Consider the following 20,457-nt stretch of genomic DNA (forward strand, 5'->3'; position numbering starts at 1 on the left):
GTTGCTACTGCTCGTGAACCAGAGACCCTCAGGCGAGTGCAGTGGATGCACTGACATCGCCTTGGCCTTACCAGCTGGTCTACCTCTTTCCTCCGATTCCGTTGATCCCGAGGGTGCTCAAGCAGATCTGACATCACGGAGTACAAGCAATCTTGATTGCACCAGATTGGCCCTGGAGAACATGGTACGCGGCTCTTCTGGACATATCCATAGAACACCCTTGGCCTCTGCCACTAAGAAGGGATCTTCTTCAGCAAGGACCGTTCGTCTACCCGGACTTACAGGGGCTTTATTTGACGGCATGGAAGTTGAGCGGAACATCCTAGCTCACAAAGGTCTTTCCAAAAAGGTCATTGCCACTATGGTGCAAGGCAGAAAACCTGTGATGTCAAGACACTATCATCATATCTGGCGGAGATATGTCTCTTGGTGCGAGGAATGCACATATCCATCTGCAGAATTCCACTTGGGAAGATTCCTTCATTTCCTACAGTCTGGAGTGGATAAAGTCTTACGTCTTGGATCCATTAAGGTCCAGATTTCAGCACTTTCCGCATTCTTCCAGAAGAAGTTGGCTTTCCTGCCAGAAGTTCAGACCTTCTTGCAAGGGGTGCTTCACATACAACCGCCGTTTGTGCCGCCTACGGCACCTTCGGATTTGGAGGTGTTGTTACACTTTCTACAGTCCTCCTGGTTTGAACTTCTGATGACGGTAGAAGACAAATACCTGACGTGGAAGACGGTGATGTTACTGGCCCTGGCTTCTGCTAGACGTGTCTCAGAATTGGGGGCCTTATCGTGTAAAAGTCCATACTTAGTCTTTCACGAGGACATAGCGGAGCTCAGGACTAGGCAGCAGTTCCTGGAAGGTTGTCTCCGCGTTTCACTTAAATCAACCTCTTGCGATTCCGTCCAGTTCTGGCTCTTCTGCCTCTCTGGAGGCATTGGATACAATGCGAGCCTTGAAGATCTATGTCAAGAGGATGGCTTGGATCAGAAAGACTGATTCCTTGTTCATGCTGTATGATGCGCAGAAAAAGGGTTGCCCTGCTTCAAAGCAGTCCATTGCTCGTTGGATTCGGCTCCAACAGGCCTATGTGTCGGCATCCTTGCCGGTTCCTAAGTCTCTAAAGGCCCACTCTACTAGATTGGTGGGCTCCTCCTGGGTGGCTGCCCAGGGAGTCTCGGCCTTGCAACTATGCCGAGCTGCTGCCTGGTCAGGGAAGAACACCTTTGTGAAGTTCTACAAGTATGATACCCTGGCCAAAGCGGAGACCCAGTTTGGGCAGGCGGTGCTGCAGATGTCTCCGCATGTTCCCGCCCAGTCTGGAAGCTTTGGGACATCCCCATCGTACTAATCTGTCCCCAATATCCCTTATGGATGCTAGAGAAAATAGGATTTTAATTACCTACTGGTAAATTCTTTTCCCGTAGTCCATAAGGGATATTTTCACCAGTAAACAATACTTTTTCTTGTTGGGATAATTACTGACCCAGCAAAATATATTAACTAATCTACAGTATGTACAGTATGAGCAAAGAACTCCTCAAAACATGATGAAATGTCGGTGATACTTGACTGAAGTTGAGAACACCTGGTTTAATTAATTTATCATAGGTTTGCAAATCTTGTAACTGGAAAAATGTTACCAGAAAGTTATACAACCTAAAGTAAGTTACTAATTAACTATTGCTCAGTGAAAACATTGCACATGCAAATATGATCACCAATTACCTCCTATTACAGTCAATATGAGGGACACTGCTAAAAATTGTAATGAGGGAAATATTTTTAGATTTCTTTACATATAAAAATACTGCCGGAAAGACAAGATAGCAAAATGACAGAACATAACAAATACAAAAAATCTGCAGCAATTTTTAAATGTACTAAAGAATATTTTAGCCAAAAGGTGAACAACTTGTAAGATATAGGACTAGATGCATCATCGATTAGAGAGTGATAAAATGGAGAGTGAAAAAGTGCCAGCCAATCAGGTCCTAACTGCCATGTCACAGGCTGTGTTTGAAAAATGGCAGTTAGAAGTTGATTGGTTGGCACTTTTTCACTCTCCATTTTATCACTTTCCAAGCAATGATGAATCTAGCTCAGTATCCTACAAAGGTGTGTATTGCGTGACCGGCGGTCAGAAGGCCGCCAGTCAGCATACCAACGCCGGCATCCAGGCAGTGGAATGTCGACGCGGGGGAGGGAGCAAGTGCAACAAGCCTGCTCTCACCACTCTATGAGCTCGGTGGCCACGGGATCTATTCTCACTCTATGGGTGTCGTGGGAATAGTCCTGGTTGGCCGGCATGACGACTGTCGGGATTGTGAGGGGGCAGGATGTCTCCTGACCGCCAGTCACATAACTACATCCCTCCTACAAGGCAGGTTACGGCGCCATCCAGTGGGTATTCCCAATTACCAGATGAGCAATCTTTTCTATTGGGTACCTCCTCTTTTGTTGCCTTAAAACAACTGAAACTCGTGGTGAAAACATAACCTTATCAGAACACTGTAAGAGTTAAGCATTCTGAAAAATAATTATGTATGATCTGTTATACAATGTCTCTTACCAAACTATGGTAGTAGGGGACCAGCCGTAAATACATCTAAAGCTTTATAATCCCCAGATGAAGTCTGCAATTTTACTATAATTTTGGATTTTACAGTTGACTAAGTGTATGGGATGCATAATAAAATCTGTTTGGTTTGTTAAACGAATCAGTGTGAGCTTTGATAATGAACAATTGTTGTGAAGTACAATTCAGGTAGTTTTGATAAAACATTCTTTTTGTCTGCGTTAGATAAACATTCCATTTAATTTGCTCACAATAAGCTCCATGTCTAGATATCAATGTATGACAACTGCTAATAGTTTTTGTGAATTTATATTAAATATGCAAATTATGCAAATATGTTTATTTGCAATGTTTTGATGTTATAAATTTCTTCTAAAGGACCAAATAAAATAAGAGAGCAGATTTAAATGTTAATGACGTTATTAGCAGAACAGAGCAATTTTATCTCTGCCACCATGAGTTGTGCTGCATTGTCTGACAGATTTCCCTTTTGTATTAATCTTAAGAAAAAAAATTGTTTCTTTATTTCGTTCTCAGGCTTACTGTCCAGGCTGAATGCCCTATGCATTTGGAAGATTTTCCTATGGACGCCCATGCCTGTCCATTAAAATTTGGCAGCTGTAAGTATTTTGCTAGTCATTGTTTGAAGGTCATTTGTTAATTAGAATTTACTATCTTGTTTTGTGTCATTATTATATTTATTGTTGTCACACACAATTACAGACTCGCTGTTACATAACGTAGAATCAATTGTTAATAACCATAGATCCATAGTTTTTAATCTCACTACAATATTTTGCGGATTTGATTTTATTGGCAGCTACTCCATATTGTAGTTCTATAATTATTTTTATACAGTATGTCATATATGTGATTAAAGGAATAATAATTAGAAAAGATACCTCAGAGATGGACACAATCGGAGTCGCAAAAAATCGGAAAAGTTATTTCCTCATGTACAGAGTTGGTCGCATAGACAACTTTGCAACACGTGCAGCTGGAATACAACTGGAGGTGTGGCTTCACTGCAAATATGCACAAAGTCTGCCGTTACTACATTTGCACAGTCCCTGCTATGCTGCACAAGAGGGAACTAGTGACAAACAGTCACAGCCAGGCCCCCCTTCAGGCCGGGGAGTGAGTTGCAGCCTGATTCTGATGCGGTCGCAACTTCAGTGGTGTCACAACTGAGCGATTATCATGTGTCATGGCCGCAGTGCACACCCGCCAAGGAAACTTTCTGATGTCGCTCACAGTGAGGAATCAATTGACTAAAGAGTATATTTGGGGGAGGTAATGGGGAGTGTACACAGAATCGCAGGCACATTGTGACCGCTTTTTGGGGTGCATCTTGTTGTGCGACTGCAATCTCGTATGCAAAAAACATGGCTTCAGTGTCACAACTATTCTGCACGCCCATGGAGTTCATGTTCCTCGCATCTGCGTCATGGTTGCGATGGAGTACACAGTTTCTGGGGATGTTGTCTTGGATTCTGTGGGCTTCTACGTTCACTTGTAGATGGCTGCTGCTCTTGTGTCATCTCGCAGTTCCTTCACTAAAAATGATCGCTGCTGCTTCGGCATTGTGACTGCATCTGAACCAGGCCCACAGTCAGCTGAATTAAATAACTGATTACTTTTTAAATACCTCTTTACATCATACACAGTAGGATTAGGCATTCTATATATGATTTGTTTTAAATATAATACTTACTATATGCTAATCACCATTCACTGAATCCTGTATGTCAACTAAGCAAGCAGATAGTGCAAACATTATCATTTACAATTAAAATGGATATATGACCAAATAATTTGCATATATACAAATGAACACCACACAGTATATACCACTGGTTCTAAAACTTTTATGAATCACGGCGCCCTGGAGCATCAGATTTTGTTTTTAAGGCACCCCTAGGCCAGAAGGTTCTTATTGAGAAATTTAGAAAGAAATATTAAATTAAGTAAATTGTCTTTATATGTCTTCCTTAGGGTCAGTTGTGTGGTGAGGGGTAAGATTTGCTTCTGTTTGTCCACATATTGTATGATTGTCAGCCACCAGCACTGGTTTTGCCAATTACGTTGACCATAAATAATTTTTATTGGTCCTGGACCACCAACCTGAGGCACTCCTACAAGTGTCCCGAGGCACCCCAAGGTGCCTAGGCACACAGTTTGAGAACCACTGGTATGTACGGTACTCTAACATTGTGTCAGAAGATAAATTCACATTGAATATGTTTCTTTGACTCTTTTTCCTTACTCTATCTCTTCTCCAAAAAGTATATGTGCATATAAAAGAGATTAAGGGATAAAACAAGGGGGTGCGTTATTGCCACTATTTTGATAAAAAATTGTAAAAAAACATGAACATTTTATGCAGAAACTTTTAACAAGGTATTTTGGATGGTACAGTATAACATTCCCCATTCTGTATAAAGTGTATGAAGTCCTCTGATCCTGGGAGATTCTTCAGTCTTTATTAGGCGCCTCAATCCCTGGATACATTTTAATACGCTTAGTATCTTTCCCAGCAGATCTATAATTTTTACTTGGTAAGACAATGATAGTGTTTAACCAGTGTGTGTGGCCACTGAGGGCAGTCTATGGTAGCCCTGGACTTGAATAAATCTACAAATTCGGGGTGAGTTGTGGGCGAGATGAGGTGGCATTGCCACCGTTTCCACCTAATGAGCAGATAATGTTGAAGGTACTTTTTCCCTATAGTATGGACACTCAAAATCAAAATAAAGAACATATATATATTTTTTAAACATAGATTTTTAAAGTTGTCTGTAGTGAACCGCATGTTATTTGTATATTACATATATTTTGTAGTATAGGTGTAAACTGACAGCAATGATATAAAAAAAGGGTCATGGACAATGTTGTACTGTGGCAACTGGAATGATAAAGCACATTTGCTGTAATTTGGAGATTCCCTAATGATAAAAGTTGCTGAACTCTAAGACATCACTAAAGAATATTACTGTATTGTGAGACCTCCCTGATGAAGCTAACTTGATGTGACTTTTGAATTTCATAGCAAAACTCACTTATACCCCTATCACACCGCACAAATAACCCGGTATGGACCTGGCATATTGACGGGTCCCACGGGTCAGTGTGCAGTGTGAAAGTGCCATGTTGGGAATCCCGGGTCGCCTGACCCGGCAGTTCAACCCAGGAATAAAGCAGTGTTATTCCCGGGTTGAATACCGGGTCAATGGCAGCGTAAACGAGCATCGACCCGGGACCCGTTTATTACAACAGGGAGAGGCTGCGCGGAGATGATCTCAACTCCCAGCGCCGCCTCTGGCCCCGCTGCCGGCTCCGCCCCCCGCTGCTATGGCGACCCGCCCGGCATATTGCCGAGTCGGGGAAGCCAGTAGCAGTGTCCAATGCCGGATCCCACCTGGGAAGAACCCATATCCAATTCCTAGGTGGAATCCGGCATTGGCGGTATGAAAGGGGTATAAGTGTGCTGTGGTAATTCCCTGGTGAAGCACATTTGTTCTTTGGTATTTCCCTGGTGAAGCACATTTGTTGTGATGTGCTAATTCCCTTGTGAAGCACATTTGTTGTGATGTGGTAATTCCCTTGTGAAGTACATTTGTTGTGCTGCAGTAATTCCCTGGTGAAGCACATTTGTTGTGTTGTGGTAATTCCCTGGTGACGCACATTATTTGTCCTGTAGTATTTCCTTGGTGAAGCACATTTTTTGTGCTGTAGTTATTCCGTAGTGAAGTACATTTGTTGTGCTGTAGTAATTCATTGGTGAAGCACATTTGTTGTGTTGTAGTAATTCACTGGTGAAGCACATTTGTTGTGTTGTGGTAACTCCCTGGTGAAGCACATTTGTTGTGCTGTAGTAATATGAAGCACAATTGTTGTGCTGTGGTAATTCCCTGGTGAAGCACATTTGTTGTGCTGTAGTAATGTGAAGCACATTTGTTGTGCTTTGGTAAATCTCCAGTGAAGCACATTTGTTTTGCTGTAGTAATTCCTTGGTGAAGCACATTTGTTGTGCTGTAGTAATGTGAAGCACATTTGTTTTGCTGTGGTAATTCTCTGGTGAAGCACATTTGTTGTGCTATAGTAATGTGAAGCACATTTGTTGTGCATTGGTAAATCCCCGGTGAAGCCCCTTTGTTTTGCTGCAGTAATTCCTTGGTGAAGCACATTTATTGTGCTGTAGTAATTCCTTGGTGAATCACATTTGTTGTGCTGTAGTAATTCCCTGGTGAAGCACATTTGTTGTGCTGTGGTAATTCCCTGGTGAAGCACATTTGTTGTGCTGTAGTAATATGAAGCACATTTGTTGTGCTGTGGTAATTCCCTGGTAAAGCAGATTTGTTGTGCTGTAGTAATGTGAAGCACATTTGTTGTGCTTTGGTAATTCCTTGGTGAAGCAGATTTGTTGTGCTTTGGTATATACCCGGTGATACACATTTGTTGTGCTGTAGTAATTCCTTGGTGAAGCACATTTGTTGTGCTGTGGTAATTCCCTGGTGAAGCCCATTTGTTGTGCTGTGGTAATTCCCTGGTGAAACACATTTGTTGTACTGTGGTAATTCCCTGGTGAAACACATTTGTTGTACTGTGGTAATTCCCTGGTGAAACACATTTGTTGTACTATGGTCATTCCGGGTGAAGCACATTTGTTGCGCTGTAGTAATTTCCTGGTGAAGCACATTTGTTGTGCTTTGGTAATTCTCTTGTTAAGCACATTTGTTGTGCTGTAGTAATTCCCATGTGAAGCACATTTGCTGTACTGTAGTAATTTCCTGGTGAAGCACATTTGTTGTGCTTTGGTAATTCTCTTGTTAAGCACATTTGTTGTGCTGTAGTAATTCCCATGTGAAGCACATTTGTTGTACTGTAGTAATTTCCTGGTGAAGCATATTTGTTGTGCTGTAGGAATTCCCTGGTTAAACACATTTGTTGTGCTTTGGTAATTCTCTTGTTAAGCACATTTGTTGTGCTGTAGTAATTCCCATGTAGTAATTTCCTGGTGAAGCATATTTGTTGTGCTGTAGGAATTCCCTGGTTAAACACATTTGTTGTGCTTTGGTAATTCTCTTGTTAAGTACATTTGTTGTGCTGTAGTAATTACCTTGTGAAGCACATTTGTTGTGCTTTAGGAATTCCATGATAAAGCATACCTGCAGTTCTCTTGGAAGTCCCAAAGTACAGTACATCAACAAATGTAGCACACTTGCCTGGCTGTGCAAATTCCCAGATGGGGTGTGCTTGTCCTTCTGCAGAGATTCCCTGATGTGTTATATTCGCTCTACAATAGTGATTCCTTGATGATGCACTATTTCAGTACAATGAAAATGGCTTCCAATGTATCACTTGCTGGATTGTGGGAATTCAGTGTACATTTTTGGTGGCACTAGAATGTTCAAATAAGGGTTCTTTTTACTAAGAACACTTTCCATGCTGTGGAAATGAATTCCTTAATACAGCTCACTTTCTGTACTTTGAGAATTCCTAAATGAAGCACACTTTCTATTCTGTGGTATTTGGATACTCAGTTCACAGTGGCTGCACTTTGTAATTCCTCTGATAATGGTTGTTATTTTATGTGAATTCCCCGATGAAGCACACTACTTGAGTTGTGATGATTCACTTACTGTACTGTGGCAGACTCACTGTACTATGAGATATCCCTGATAACAAAAACGTTCTGCATTGTGTGTCTGGAGAGGTCACAACAGTGTAGCGGGTGTCACAGGTGGTAGTCTGAAAGTGAGCCATTTTTTTATATATGGGTGACATGACTATATATCAGAAGATGCCCCATGCTGGTACGCCGTGGTAACAGGTGATAAACACAATTGTGGTATTTCATTCATATTTGTAGAGTGTGAGTAACATGATTACTACATACTGCAAACAGCAAAATACCTGAAATTCCATGTACAAAGGTCAGTTGCCCTCCATGCAGTTTGTGTCAACTGAAGGTGAAGGCAGTGCTGAGTCCTTTAGCAGGGTAGCTGTAGAAATTTCATGGAAACAGGAACCAGTAAATCAGGTTCAAACTAAATAATCCCGTTAGAGGCCGGGAACACAATCAGTTGGCAGCAGTGGGTGAATTTCAAGAAGCAGATTAAGTAGACCTGAAGATTGATGAATAAGTATCAGATTCTGACAGCTTATTAAGAGTAATAGAACATTACTCCTCCTGTCCAGTCCAGTGCTGCTGAATGTTATATATTGAGCTTTTGCCTCTCTGCAAAAAGTCTGGCATGATGTTACGTTGGAACAAGCGAATGCATGTCCATGGCATTGTGGGAATTTATAGCCATGATGCCACTCTGGAGTTTATTATGGCCATCATAATGACTTAAGCTTCTGGAAATTGCATATGCAAGTTGCATTGTCTGACAAGATATGTGGAAACATGGGAAATTGTGCGTCACATAATCACAATGAGCAAACCCCAAAGTGCTAAGAACTTTCATCATTTTTAATAATAAAATAAAGGAACAATCACTCTGCATATTGCTAGTAATCAGCAGCACTGAAAAGTGCAATACACACTAATGCTTTTAGAAGAGGAGGAGAAGACAAAAGAATGTTACACAAGTGTTCCTCCTATTACTTATTACACAGCCTTGATGCTGGTGTTCACAAGATAATCATTACAAAGTGGCAGCATGATATGATCAGGATGTCTGCAAAAGCTTCTGATCAATACTAAGCGGCTCTGCATAAGCCATTATGGGCTCGCTATCATGGTTTTGGAGAACACACACTATGAGCTTCCAAAATCATGTAGTCATTCCCTGGGGTGCTCAGTGATGGGCTGATTACTACAAGTAGAGATTGGGGTCATAACTAGAATTTGACCCATTTTTATTCTACTAATAAGATTGGACCTAGCAAGCCTCCACAATGCACAGATGAATATATTTAAAAAAGGGCCCCCAACAGATGACAACTACCTATGTAGAGTCACTTTTTTGTGAAGACCTCTGCCCACTAAATGCAGGAAATACAAATCCACTCCCAATTGCCATTTTACAACTGCCTCCTATTTTCTGTTAGCTTCTGTTGTACAGGTCCCATGTCTCCTCCCTACCTTCTCCTTTCTTTTGCTCCAAGGTATCATTGCTTTCATTCTTTTTTACTTCCTGGCATCTTTAGTTGTTCCTTTAGTTCTGTCCAAGACTCCAAGTGCACACTGAGAGATCTTGGTGTCACATGAAAGCTTCCCACTCAGCAGTGTAAGAGCTAAGTAGGGGAGCTCTTTAAAACTTCAAGAATCCTTCCTGCTGGCAGTAAAGATCTACATGGAATCCAAGCCATTTGTCAGCAGCTGCTTCATCGCTCATGTGGCAGCAGCAGGATAAATAACATTATCTTTTAGGAATGTCTATCACTTCTTTTCATCAGCTGTTTTTCTGTTGGCCCAAAACACTGCCTGCAGGTTCCTAAGAGCTGTCAGAGCAGAAAATATGCTGTTTGTTACAACCTTTGAACAAAACTGATTTATTTGGATAGGACAGCGTATTTTTAAAAAGCATTCTATCAGCGGCCATTGATATCACCTTTCGTCCATCACCGTCAAGGGTGAGTGGGTAAGGGCATTAAACTGGGGGTAGTTTTAATATCCTGCCCAATTCATTTTTATCTTTTTTATTCTTATCAACTAGGCCTCAAACTCATTTGGGAGTAGTTTATAATGAGGATTGTTCTAGACTGCATGGAGTTACAACATTCCAGTTTGAAATAGCATTTTGTATCGGCGATCACTACAGCATAGTAAAATTAGTAGTTCGCTTTGTCATTAGTGTTATCACTTTTCTCTGACTTTACATTTTACACTGAAGTGCCAAAAGTCATGAGATAGCAGTATGTAAAGGTAATGGTAGGTGACGCCACTGTACTGTGACGTCTTGGAAATGGCCAGACCTGCACCTGTTTAATCTGACATCTTGTGAGTCAGTTTGAACACCAGCTAAGTTGCTAATGACAAGGCAGTGGATTTGATTGGTGCATGATAGTAGATGCCCAATGGATGGGACATTCAATTTCTGAAGTTGTGTGGACATTCAACATTCCTCGATCTACAGTGTCATGTGTGTAGCGGGAATACCTCACTGAAGGCAATTCCACCCACTGTGGACAGTGCAGTGGCTGACCACAGGTGCTTAATGATCATATCCAGCAGCATCTGGCCAGAATTGTCCATTGGTAACAGACAAGCGACAGTGGCTCAAATCACATCCACATTCAATGCAGGGTGTGCTAAATGCATACCCAGCAGGTCAGTTCAGCATTCTTTAGTTTCTATTCATATGAGAGCTGTTAACACTTTGATGACGGACACAGCACCTCACCTGGGCAAGTGATGTTGCTAATTGGACCTGGAGGACTGGCAACATGTGGCATGGTCTGATGAGTCACGGTTCCAGTTGTTTCAGGCTGATGGTAGTGTTCAGGTATGTTGCAGACCCCACAAGGTAATGAATTCCAGTTGTCAACAAGGCACCATGCAAGCTTATGGTGGTTCCATAATGGTGTGGGGTGTGTTCACGTGGCTGCATGGGTTGAGCAAGTTGGTCCATCTGAAAATGTAATTGACTGTAACTGCTACGTTACATTGCATGATTGCAGCCCTTCATGGATTTCATGTACCCACATAATGATGGAATATGCCAGTAGAACAATGCACCATGTCATCGGTCCCAAGTTGTCCAGAATTAGTTCGAGGAGCATTCTGCAGAGTTCTGACAAATTGTGTTGCCACCATATTCTCCCGACATGAATTGTGGTGGGGAGGTCCATTTGCATCCTTCACCTACAAATATCAGGGAGCAGTAGGAAGCTATCCAGACAGCATAAGTCAACATCTCACAAGAGGTCTTACGTTCACTTGTGGAACCTATCCCACAACTTTTGGCACTTTAGTGTACTGTATGTATATGACAGGATCTGGGTGCTGCACTATGACATTACATACAGCACTCAAATGCTGGGCATGCCTCCAAAGTGATGAAAATGAGGTCAGACTGCAAGGCAACACCCCCTTCCCACAGCATTTGAGCAAACCTACATCAACAGAAGAATTGGGGTTTGTTCTCCAAGATATTTGGAACAACCTCCTGACTAGTTCCTTCAAAAACTGTGCAAGTGTACCTGGAAGAATTTATGCTTTTTTAAAGGCAAAGTGTGGTCACACCAAATGTTGATTAGATTTGGATATCTCTTGTGTTCATTCACTTTGCAGTTTGTTAATTGATAAAAATAAACTATTAACACTTCTATTTTTCAAAGCATTCTTACTTTGCAGCATTTTTTTCACATCTGCCTAAAACCTTTGCTCAGTACTGTATACAGGCATAGTCTTTCCATATTGAAGACATTTTTGTAGATAAATATCTTTACTAATTAATGAGACTGCTTATACTAAAATAGCAGGTGTTATACATAAAAAGTTGCTTATAACACATACATACATACATACATACATACATACATACATACAAATAAATAAATAAATAAATAAATATGAAAATGTTCCCATAGATTGAAACAATTTGAGACATTTGTTATTAGATATGCTGTAGCCAAGTATAAACTACTGATGTAGTTATCAGCTCTTTACACTCAGGCACTATGGGCTATAAATAAGCAATAATAAAATCATAGACAGTTTAGTTGGCGAGAAAACATTATCTCTTATAATCACAGCCTTATATGAATGAGAGAAGGAGGAGACAAAAAGGAGGGGAAAAAATGAAGAGATGAAGAATTTACTTCCAATAATACTTACTGTACAGTATGTCACAGGTGAGAGCAGGGCGACACCCTAGGCAAAACTTGAGTCTGCTGACGCGACGTTCCCCTTCCCCCACACCCCACATACAAACCGAGTCTTAGTATATACAGGACATGAAGTAAAACCCAGATATCCAGTTTTTACTACATTTTCCTTTCACTACATCCCGTCTAGCATGCTGACTCTTAATGGTAACTTCAGGACGCAGGTCGCTGCTGTAATGCTGCAGGTGCTCTACCCAAGGTGCACAAGAACTACTAGACAAGGGCTGGATTAAGCCCTTCGGGGGCCCAGGGCACATATATATATATATATATATATATATATCCTCTCTTTCCCCTTTCCAGCAACCCATCAGCTCCAGCCTTTATATATTTAAAGATGCACCCTCAACCCCTGTAAAGATTTAATAATCCCCCACCCCTTAAGTATTTTCCCCCTCTCACCCCCACCCTTTTTATATTGAATGAAGCTCTCACTTACACAAAGAGCGCCAGTCCTTAATCGTGCCCCGTGTCTGGTTGTGCAGTAGGAGGGACCCGACCACTGGCTGTATCTGGTGGTGCAGTAGAAGGGACACGACCCCTTGTGCACTTGCAGGTATAGACAGCAAGTCTATGTGTCGATCAGGGTAGGACAGGGGGGGCTGTCATATTCGTGATGCAATCACGGGGGGGGGGGGGGGGTGCGCGGGGCAAGGTCATAAGAGTCTGTTCTTATTGTGAGGGGTGGGACTATGTCGAGCAGAGAGGAGCAGAAGACTGTAACACTAGCCGGCAGCACACTGCTTACTCTACAGTATGTTTGTAGCATAATAGAACCGCTAGCGATAGGTTACACTCACACTGACAGTGCTGCTGGCTAATAACAGTTGGGCGGCCGCGGCATCCCTGCAGCACTGTCACTGTGAATGTAAGCCATCGACAGTAGCTCTATTACTCTATGCACACATAGAGTAAGCAGCGTGCTGCTGCTATTGTTACAGTTGCTGTAGCTGCTCCAGTCGGCGGTAATGCTCAACATATTCCTGTTAAGAGGAGACGCTCAGCAAAGGTACTGGCCTGCGCCCATATGCAGCTGCCTAGTGGTGGTGCCGGCCCTGGGTGAGAGGGGGAGAGGCTACCTTTCTTCTCATATGTTTCCAACTGCCTTTCTTTCCATCCCTGGCTTCCCACACTCATACCTCCCAACTTTGAATCCTTGTGAGTCAGGACACTCACACGGCGTCGCGGGCGCATCCTGAAAAGGGGGCATAGTCTCAGGTGGGAGGGGCATGGTTACGACAGAGTGGATGTGGCCAAGCCCCGAGGACATATTTTCCGTCAGTTTGGGGAGTACCCAGCGCTCCCTGAGCAGCCCCCAGCTCACTCCCCGCATTGAATAGAAAAATGGGCATGGCCTCTGGAGGGAGGGGCATGGCTATGGCAGAGTGGGCGTGGCCATGCTCCGAGGACAAATTTTCCGTCATTTTGGGGCATACCCAGCGCTCCCTGAGCAGCTGGGCAGCCCCCGGCTCACTCCCCGCACTGAATAGATATTGTGCGCATGTGCACAGCATGTATTCAGAGATCACTCGCTGCTTTGCAGAGCAGCGAGTGATCAAAGGATCTCCAAACTACCCCCCTGCCCACGGGACACTGTGACCCGCGGGAGGAACAACGGGACAGTGTCTGAATAGCGGGACTGTCCCGCTAAAATCAAGACAGTTGGGAGGTATGCACACTCCTAAGTCCCATCTCCTCCCTCCTTTTCACTATCGACAATGCCACCTCTTCAGTTTCACAAGCCTGCTGTCAAGGAGTTGTCCATAACTGCACCCTCTCCTTTAAACGCCACATTTATGCCATTTCCAAGCCTTGTTGCTTCCACCTTCATAATATCTCCAGGATTTGACTTTTTCTTACCTTGGATACAAAAAAGACCCTAATCCACTCACTGGTCATCAATTAAATGAACTCTTATAACTTCCTCTTAGCTGTCCCTCTTGACTCCTACCATTCTCTACTCCAATCCATCCTTAATGCTGCGGGTCATCTCAACTGTCTTTCTAGTCACTGTGCATCTGCATCCCCTCTCTGCCAAGCAGTACTCTGGCTCTCCTCCCGTTATAAACTCCTCAATTTCCTCTATAAAGCCCTCACCCAATACTCTTCCCCTCCAATTTTGACCTGATCAACCTCCACACTCTGAAAAGTTATAGGAACAAGCTGGCAGCAGCTCATTAAGGAGCTTACGAGACAGCTAAGTGAGTAGTTATGATATGTTCAATAGCAGGAAGGTGAGAGGTGGTGTAGACCCAGACCTGGGAGAAGTTTGTAACAAATAGGTGGTCTGTTCCCAGGTGAGCTAGATTATGCCAGAAAGGAGCATAAGCAAGTGTCTTTGCTGCCTTTTTGAGAATGACCAAGAGTAGATGGAGGAGGTGAAGGCTATATTACAACTCCCTGGCTGGGGTAATACAGTAGACAGTCACTGTAGTTTGTTTACAGTATGTCTGGCGATATCATCCACATGGGAATTGCAGTCATTTGTTGACCATGTTGCACAGGAATGAGTGCTATAACCCTTCTCTTGATTGGTTTTGGTTAGTCGAATCACATCATGAGCCTCTGTTTGCTTGTGTTTTAGTCCGCCACCGGAATTTTGTTGCACTTTACAGTTCAATTCAAACTTGCCGCCTTTGGGTTGAGGAGATGCACTTTAACACTTCAGACGGGGCATGCTGTCTGCCATTAAGTCTCTGCGTCGTTTCGGCAAGATGCCATGAACTTCAATTCTTGGCAGGGGCATGGTGAAAATTATGCAATTTGCATCATTTTAGCTGCACCCCTCCCTACATACCCGTGATTCTCAGCATTATCTCCAAATCCTGCTCACTTCCCTAGGATGGAAAAAAAATCGGAAGTCTGAAACACCTTCCGGGAGACTAGGCACATATGGTTCAATTAGAGTGACCAAATTATCCCTTTTACCTGGGACACTCATGGATTAGACAGGTTCTGTGGCTGATTAAAACCAGCTGAAATGTAGGCTTGAAGTCAGCCAGCCACAGAACCTGTGTAATCTATGAGCGTACAAGGGTTGGGTATCTGCACACTCACTATATATTTTTCTGATAGTGTGAGTGTATGTGAATCATCACCATACAGTCACTATACGGAACCCCTTTTAACTTATCTTAAATAATGCTCAATAAGAGGAGGGGGTGCTGTCAATTACAGTATATATGCAATAGGATTGGGAGGAGAAGTAAGAGGAAACTGTATAGTTGACGCACTAGAGAGGATTAATTAATCATAAAATGTAACCTTTATTAAGTATGCATTAAAATATATAATTTCATAGACCCAGACTACAGTGAAACATAAGAGTTAAAATCAAACAAACTAACATGTATGTGAAACCTATAAGATAGGAAAGTGAATAAAGAAATTTAAAAAGTGTGTCCTGTGTGTGTTTTATATAAATCACTCATAAGATTCTTATATCTATTCAGAGATCACCAATATTTGATCCAGCAAAAGGTATGATTGATTAATTAATTAATTAATTAATCCTCTCTAGTGCGTCAACTATATAGTTTCTTCTTACTTCTCCTCCCAATCCTATAATCTATGAGCGTCCCAGGTAAAAGGGATAATATGGTGACTCTAGTTCAATCTATATCATTTAATTACCAAAACCTATTATGGGAGGATTCACTCCTGAGAAAACTATTGATCAGGTGCAGGTTGCAAAATAGGAACCAGGGACAGTGATTCTGAACCTCAACCCTCAGATATCCCTAGCAGGTCATGTTTTCAGAATATCTGGATGAGGTAACAAGTGGGTTAATTACCAACTCAGCAAAATAGATTAACTCACCTGTGCAGGATTAAACAAATATCCACAAAATATGCCTGTTGGTTGTACCTGAGTAATATTTTCTTCTCCTAAGTTTACTTGTACAAATGCTTCCACCGCTGTCTTAAGTATTTATATAATCTGCAATTGTAAGTAACAAAAATAAAAGCTTTCAATGTTGTAAAATAAATATGTATTTATCTATTCTTGTATAGATGCATACACAACCTCAGAAGTGACTTATGTATGGACACGTAATGCCACAGAGTCAGTCGTGGTGGCACCAGATGGGTCAAGATTAAATCAGTATGTGCTTTTAGGACACTTAGTTGGGAAAGAAACCATTAAGTCAAGCACAGGTTAGTATGCAAGTCTTGTAGAGCAATACAATTGTACTTTGGGGGTAATTCCAAGCTGATTGCAGCAGGATTTTTTTTAGCAGTTGGGCAAAACCATGTGCACTGCAGGGGAGGCAGATATAACATGTGCAGAGAGAGTTAGATTTGGGTGGGTTATTTTGTTTCTGTGCAGGGTAAATACTGGCTGCTTTATTTTTACACTGCAAATTAGATTGCAGATTGAACACACCACACCCAAATCTAACTCTCTCTGCACATGTTAAATCTGCCTACCCTGCAGTGCACATGGTTTTGCCCAACTGCTAAAAAAAATCCTGCTGCGATCAACTTGGAATTACCCCCTTTGCACTGTAATCAGATATGCTGTAATGGGATTTATCAGGACTGACTGTTTGTGCTGTCAGAACACCTACAGTACTAGACTAAAGCTTGTCAGAAAAAAAATACAGTACACTGAATGTAGAGCACAGTTACCATGCTGTACCTCCACAAACCAATTATTCACACATTAAAATATTATTATAAGTAACCCAAGTATTGCTCATAACAAACTCACGTTAATGATAATTATTCAAATTAACTTTATTACGTTTAAGCACAAAGTTCTAGAAATACAACCTGCAGTATTCTTTTTAACATTGTATTTATAAATCTACACTTTGCAGAATTTGCAATTTAAGCTAGGAGGATGACTTTCCATTCTCCTGTGTGGTGGTGTAAGGGTAGAACTGGCAGCACTTACTGTATTGCAAAAGTGTTGTTGCGTAAAATAAAGGTACAGGTTGAATATCCCATATCCAAATATTCCGAAATATGGAATATTCTGAAACCCGGAATTTTTGGAGTTAGACTGAGATCAGTGCTCGTAAAATACCCGCTATAGCGAGTTTTTCTGCACTACAGACAGCGGGGGGGGACACTTTTAAAAAATGAGCGGGTCCTACAGATCGCGCTGTGAGTCAGAGTCTTGTGTGCGCCAGCTCAGCCAATACTGAAATGGTATTGGCTGAGGCGCAAACAAGACTGACTCACAGCGCATCCTGCAGGAAGCTGCTCATTGCCCGTCTGCTTATCCAATCACTGCCGGCGCCTCCCGAAAGTGCTCCCTCCTACCGGCCCCCTAGACAATCACCACCTGCATGTTCCGAGAATGCCTCCTCCTACTGGCCTGCCAGCGCCGTTCTAGCCATCAAGAAGAGACTACGTGAACAAGCTGCAGGCAACCACGGGCCCTGGCACTATGCTGTGTGACGGTAGCTTCCTCCGTGCACACAGCGCTTTCATGCCGAAGGATAAGGTCTTCACGGGGCTTGTGCTCTGGCGCCATGTCTGCCATGTAGGGCCCGTCACCACGCGAGGGCCGAGTGGCTGGAGGAACTGACAGAGGGCATAACTCTGGAGAGGCTCTCGGAGAGGTGCCTCAAGTACATAAGATCATACAGGGAAGAAGGCCCCTACCTCAGAGGCTGTACTCTATATACACATCTCCTGTTTAATTTATTATTATTATTATTATTATTATTATGTTTTATATATATATACGTGATTGCCCTGCCCAGGATCTTTGTAGAGACATTAAACAGGGGATGTGTAAAATAGACATATACAGGTTGAGTCTCCCTTATCCAAAATGCTTGGGACCAGAGGTATTTTGGATATGGGATTTTTCCGTATTTTGGAATAACTGCATACCATAATCAGATATCATGGTGATGGGACCTAAATCTAAGCACAGAATGCATTTATGTTACATATACACCTTATACACACAGCCTGAAGGTCATTTCAACCAATATTTTTTATAACTTTGTGCATTAAACAAAGTGTGTCTACATTCACACAATTTATTTATGTTTCATATATACCTTATACACACAGCCTGAAGGTCATTTAATACAATATTTTTAATAATTCTGTGTATTAAACAAAGTTTGTGTACATTGAGCCATCAAAAAACAAAGGTTTCACTATCTCACTCTCACTCAAAAAAGTCTGTATTTCGGAATATTCCGTATTTCGGAATATTTGGATATGGGATACTCAACCTGTATAATATAGCATATCCAACAGAGTGAGGCACTCCCTGCTAATACGAATAATTACATCTTCATCAATTATCAATGTTTCAGTCACTTGATATCCATTACCAATTGTCAATTGTCGTCTATCTATAGCCGTAAGTGCCGCACTGTTTTGGATATGCTATGAATATAGTTTGTGGGGGCACCCCACACAGTTTTTATGTTTAACGGAGTGTCGGAGCATATGCTGCATATACATAATGCTGTGTATAATATACACCCAGTATCATAATATGTATACACCCAGTGTAATATCACAGTAGAGATCGTATTGCCTATCCCTATCCCCCTCCTTTCCCCTAGTACTGCCCAAACTTCTTTCTACCCTTACCCCCTTAAAACCCCCAGTACTGCCTGCCCTCACATCCCATAATATGTGATATGACCCAGAAATAGCAGCGTAGGACCCCAATTTTCTAAAGTGAAGGGTCCCTGGGACCCACAATTTTTTTTGCTGTACGCGATCACTGGCGATAGTGAAGCCTTTCTTTTCTGATGGCTCAATGTACACAAACTGTGTTTAATATACATTGTTATTAAAAATATTTCCTAAAATGACCTTCAGCCTGTGTGTATAAGGTGTATATGAAACATAAATGCATTCTGTGCTTAGACTTTGGTCTCATCACCATGATATCTCGTTACGGAATGCAATTATTACAAAATACGGAAAAATCCCATATCCAAAATACTTCTGGTCCCAAGCATTTTGTATATGGGATACTCAACCTGTACCTACAATATATGTATTTTAAGTCTGTATGTACTATTGTGAATTAAGGATCAATAAAAGGTTTACTCTACCTACTCGTCAATGCTGGAAACTCATTCTAAAAACTGCATTTAAGGTGTCATAAGGAGCAATGTAAAAAAAAAAAAACACACGAACACGAAAGAGGGACATAATAAAAATTCCATAAATAGGGTGGCTAAACCAAGAAGTTCTCTATTTTAGGAGATAAATTGGAAAATATATTTACTTGAATGGGATATTACTTAAAGAGTAGAAGTTGGACTTGGATACGGCATTGAGAAATCTATAGAGCACGATGAGCCTGTGAGATGTGCTTATCACAGTAATACAGACTATCATACAACAGTAATTTACTATGCTGCAGCTCCGCTGGGAATCCCAGCAATAACTGGGATCCTCTGCAAGGGTGTTCTCACATTCATCATCAATCAAACCCAACCAGTGAAAGGTTAAATTGATATTGGTGAGAGAAGCACACTGGTATTTGACCCAGTATTACCAATTATAGCATAACATTTTAAATTTGTTCAGAACATTTTTTTTATTATTTCGAAAAAAGATAATATTAATGGTTAGTGTATGTTAAAGAATTCAGCATATAGTGTATGTGAAGTTATTGTAAACAAATTGTCCAAAATGGTATTTATGTGATGTGTTTAGCTGTAGGGCTAGCATTGTTGGTTGTGACACTCCACACATCACCATGTGGTAATACAATACCTCCCAATGTTTTCCTTTACTTCCATCTCTGCATCTGTGTTATCCACTCATTTGTAATCTACAGTACACATACATTCACCCAAACCGCAGCAACTGAATCCATTGTACTGTAATAAGACACAGATAAAAATACGTTATACACTTTTACTTCTACATCTAACAGTATTCGTCTTACCGCTCAGCAATAATCTTACTTTTGCAATTTTACATACACCATGTAATCTGAATTAGACTCTGTAGGCCGGATGTAATGATGCCCAAATTTGGTGGCATTGCGGGTTGCCGGACGAACTCAGGCGTTTCTTTAAAGGGGCAATCA

General features: G+C 41.7%; 1 protein-coding gene across 2 annotated transcripts in view; it reads left to right on the forward strand.

The window, feature by feature from the left end:
- Positions 1-20,457, forward strand: part of GABRA2 (gamma-aminobutyric acid type A receptor subunit alpha2) — a 263,278-nt gene that overhangs the window by 146,874 nt on the left and 95,947 nt on the right. For both annotated transcript variants that reach the window (XM_063920978.1, XM_063920979.1), the window contains exons 6-7: positions 3,123-3,205; positions 16,440-16,583. In XM_063920978.1, the coding sequence (XP_063777048.1) occupies positions 3,123-3,205; positions 16,440-16,583 (227 nt within the window). The remainder of the gene's footprint in view (positions 1-3,122; positions 3,206-16,439; positions 16,584-20,457) is intronic.

Source organism: Pseudophryne corroboree, chromosome 1, assembly GCF_028390025.1.
Source record: "Pseudophryne corroboree isolate aPseCor3 chromosome 1, aPseCor3.hap2, whole genome shotgun sequence".
NCBI classification, from domain to species: domain Eukaryota; kingdom Metazoa; phylum Chordata; class Amphibia; order Anura; family Myobatrachidae; genus Pseudophryne; species Pseudophryne corroboree.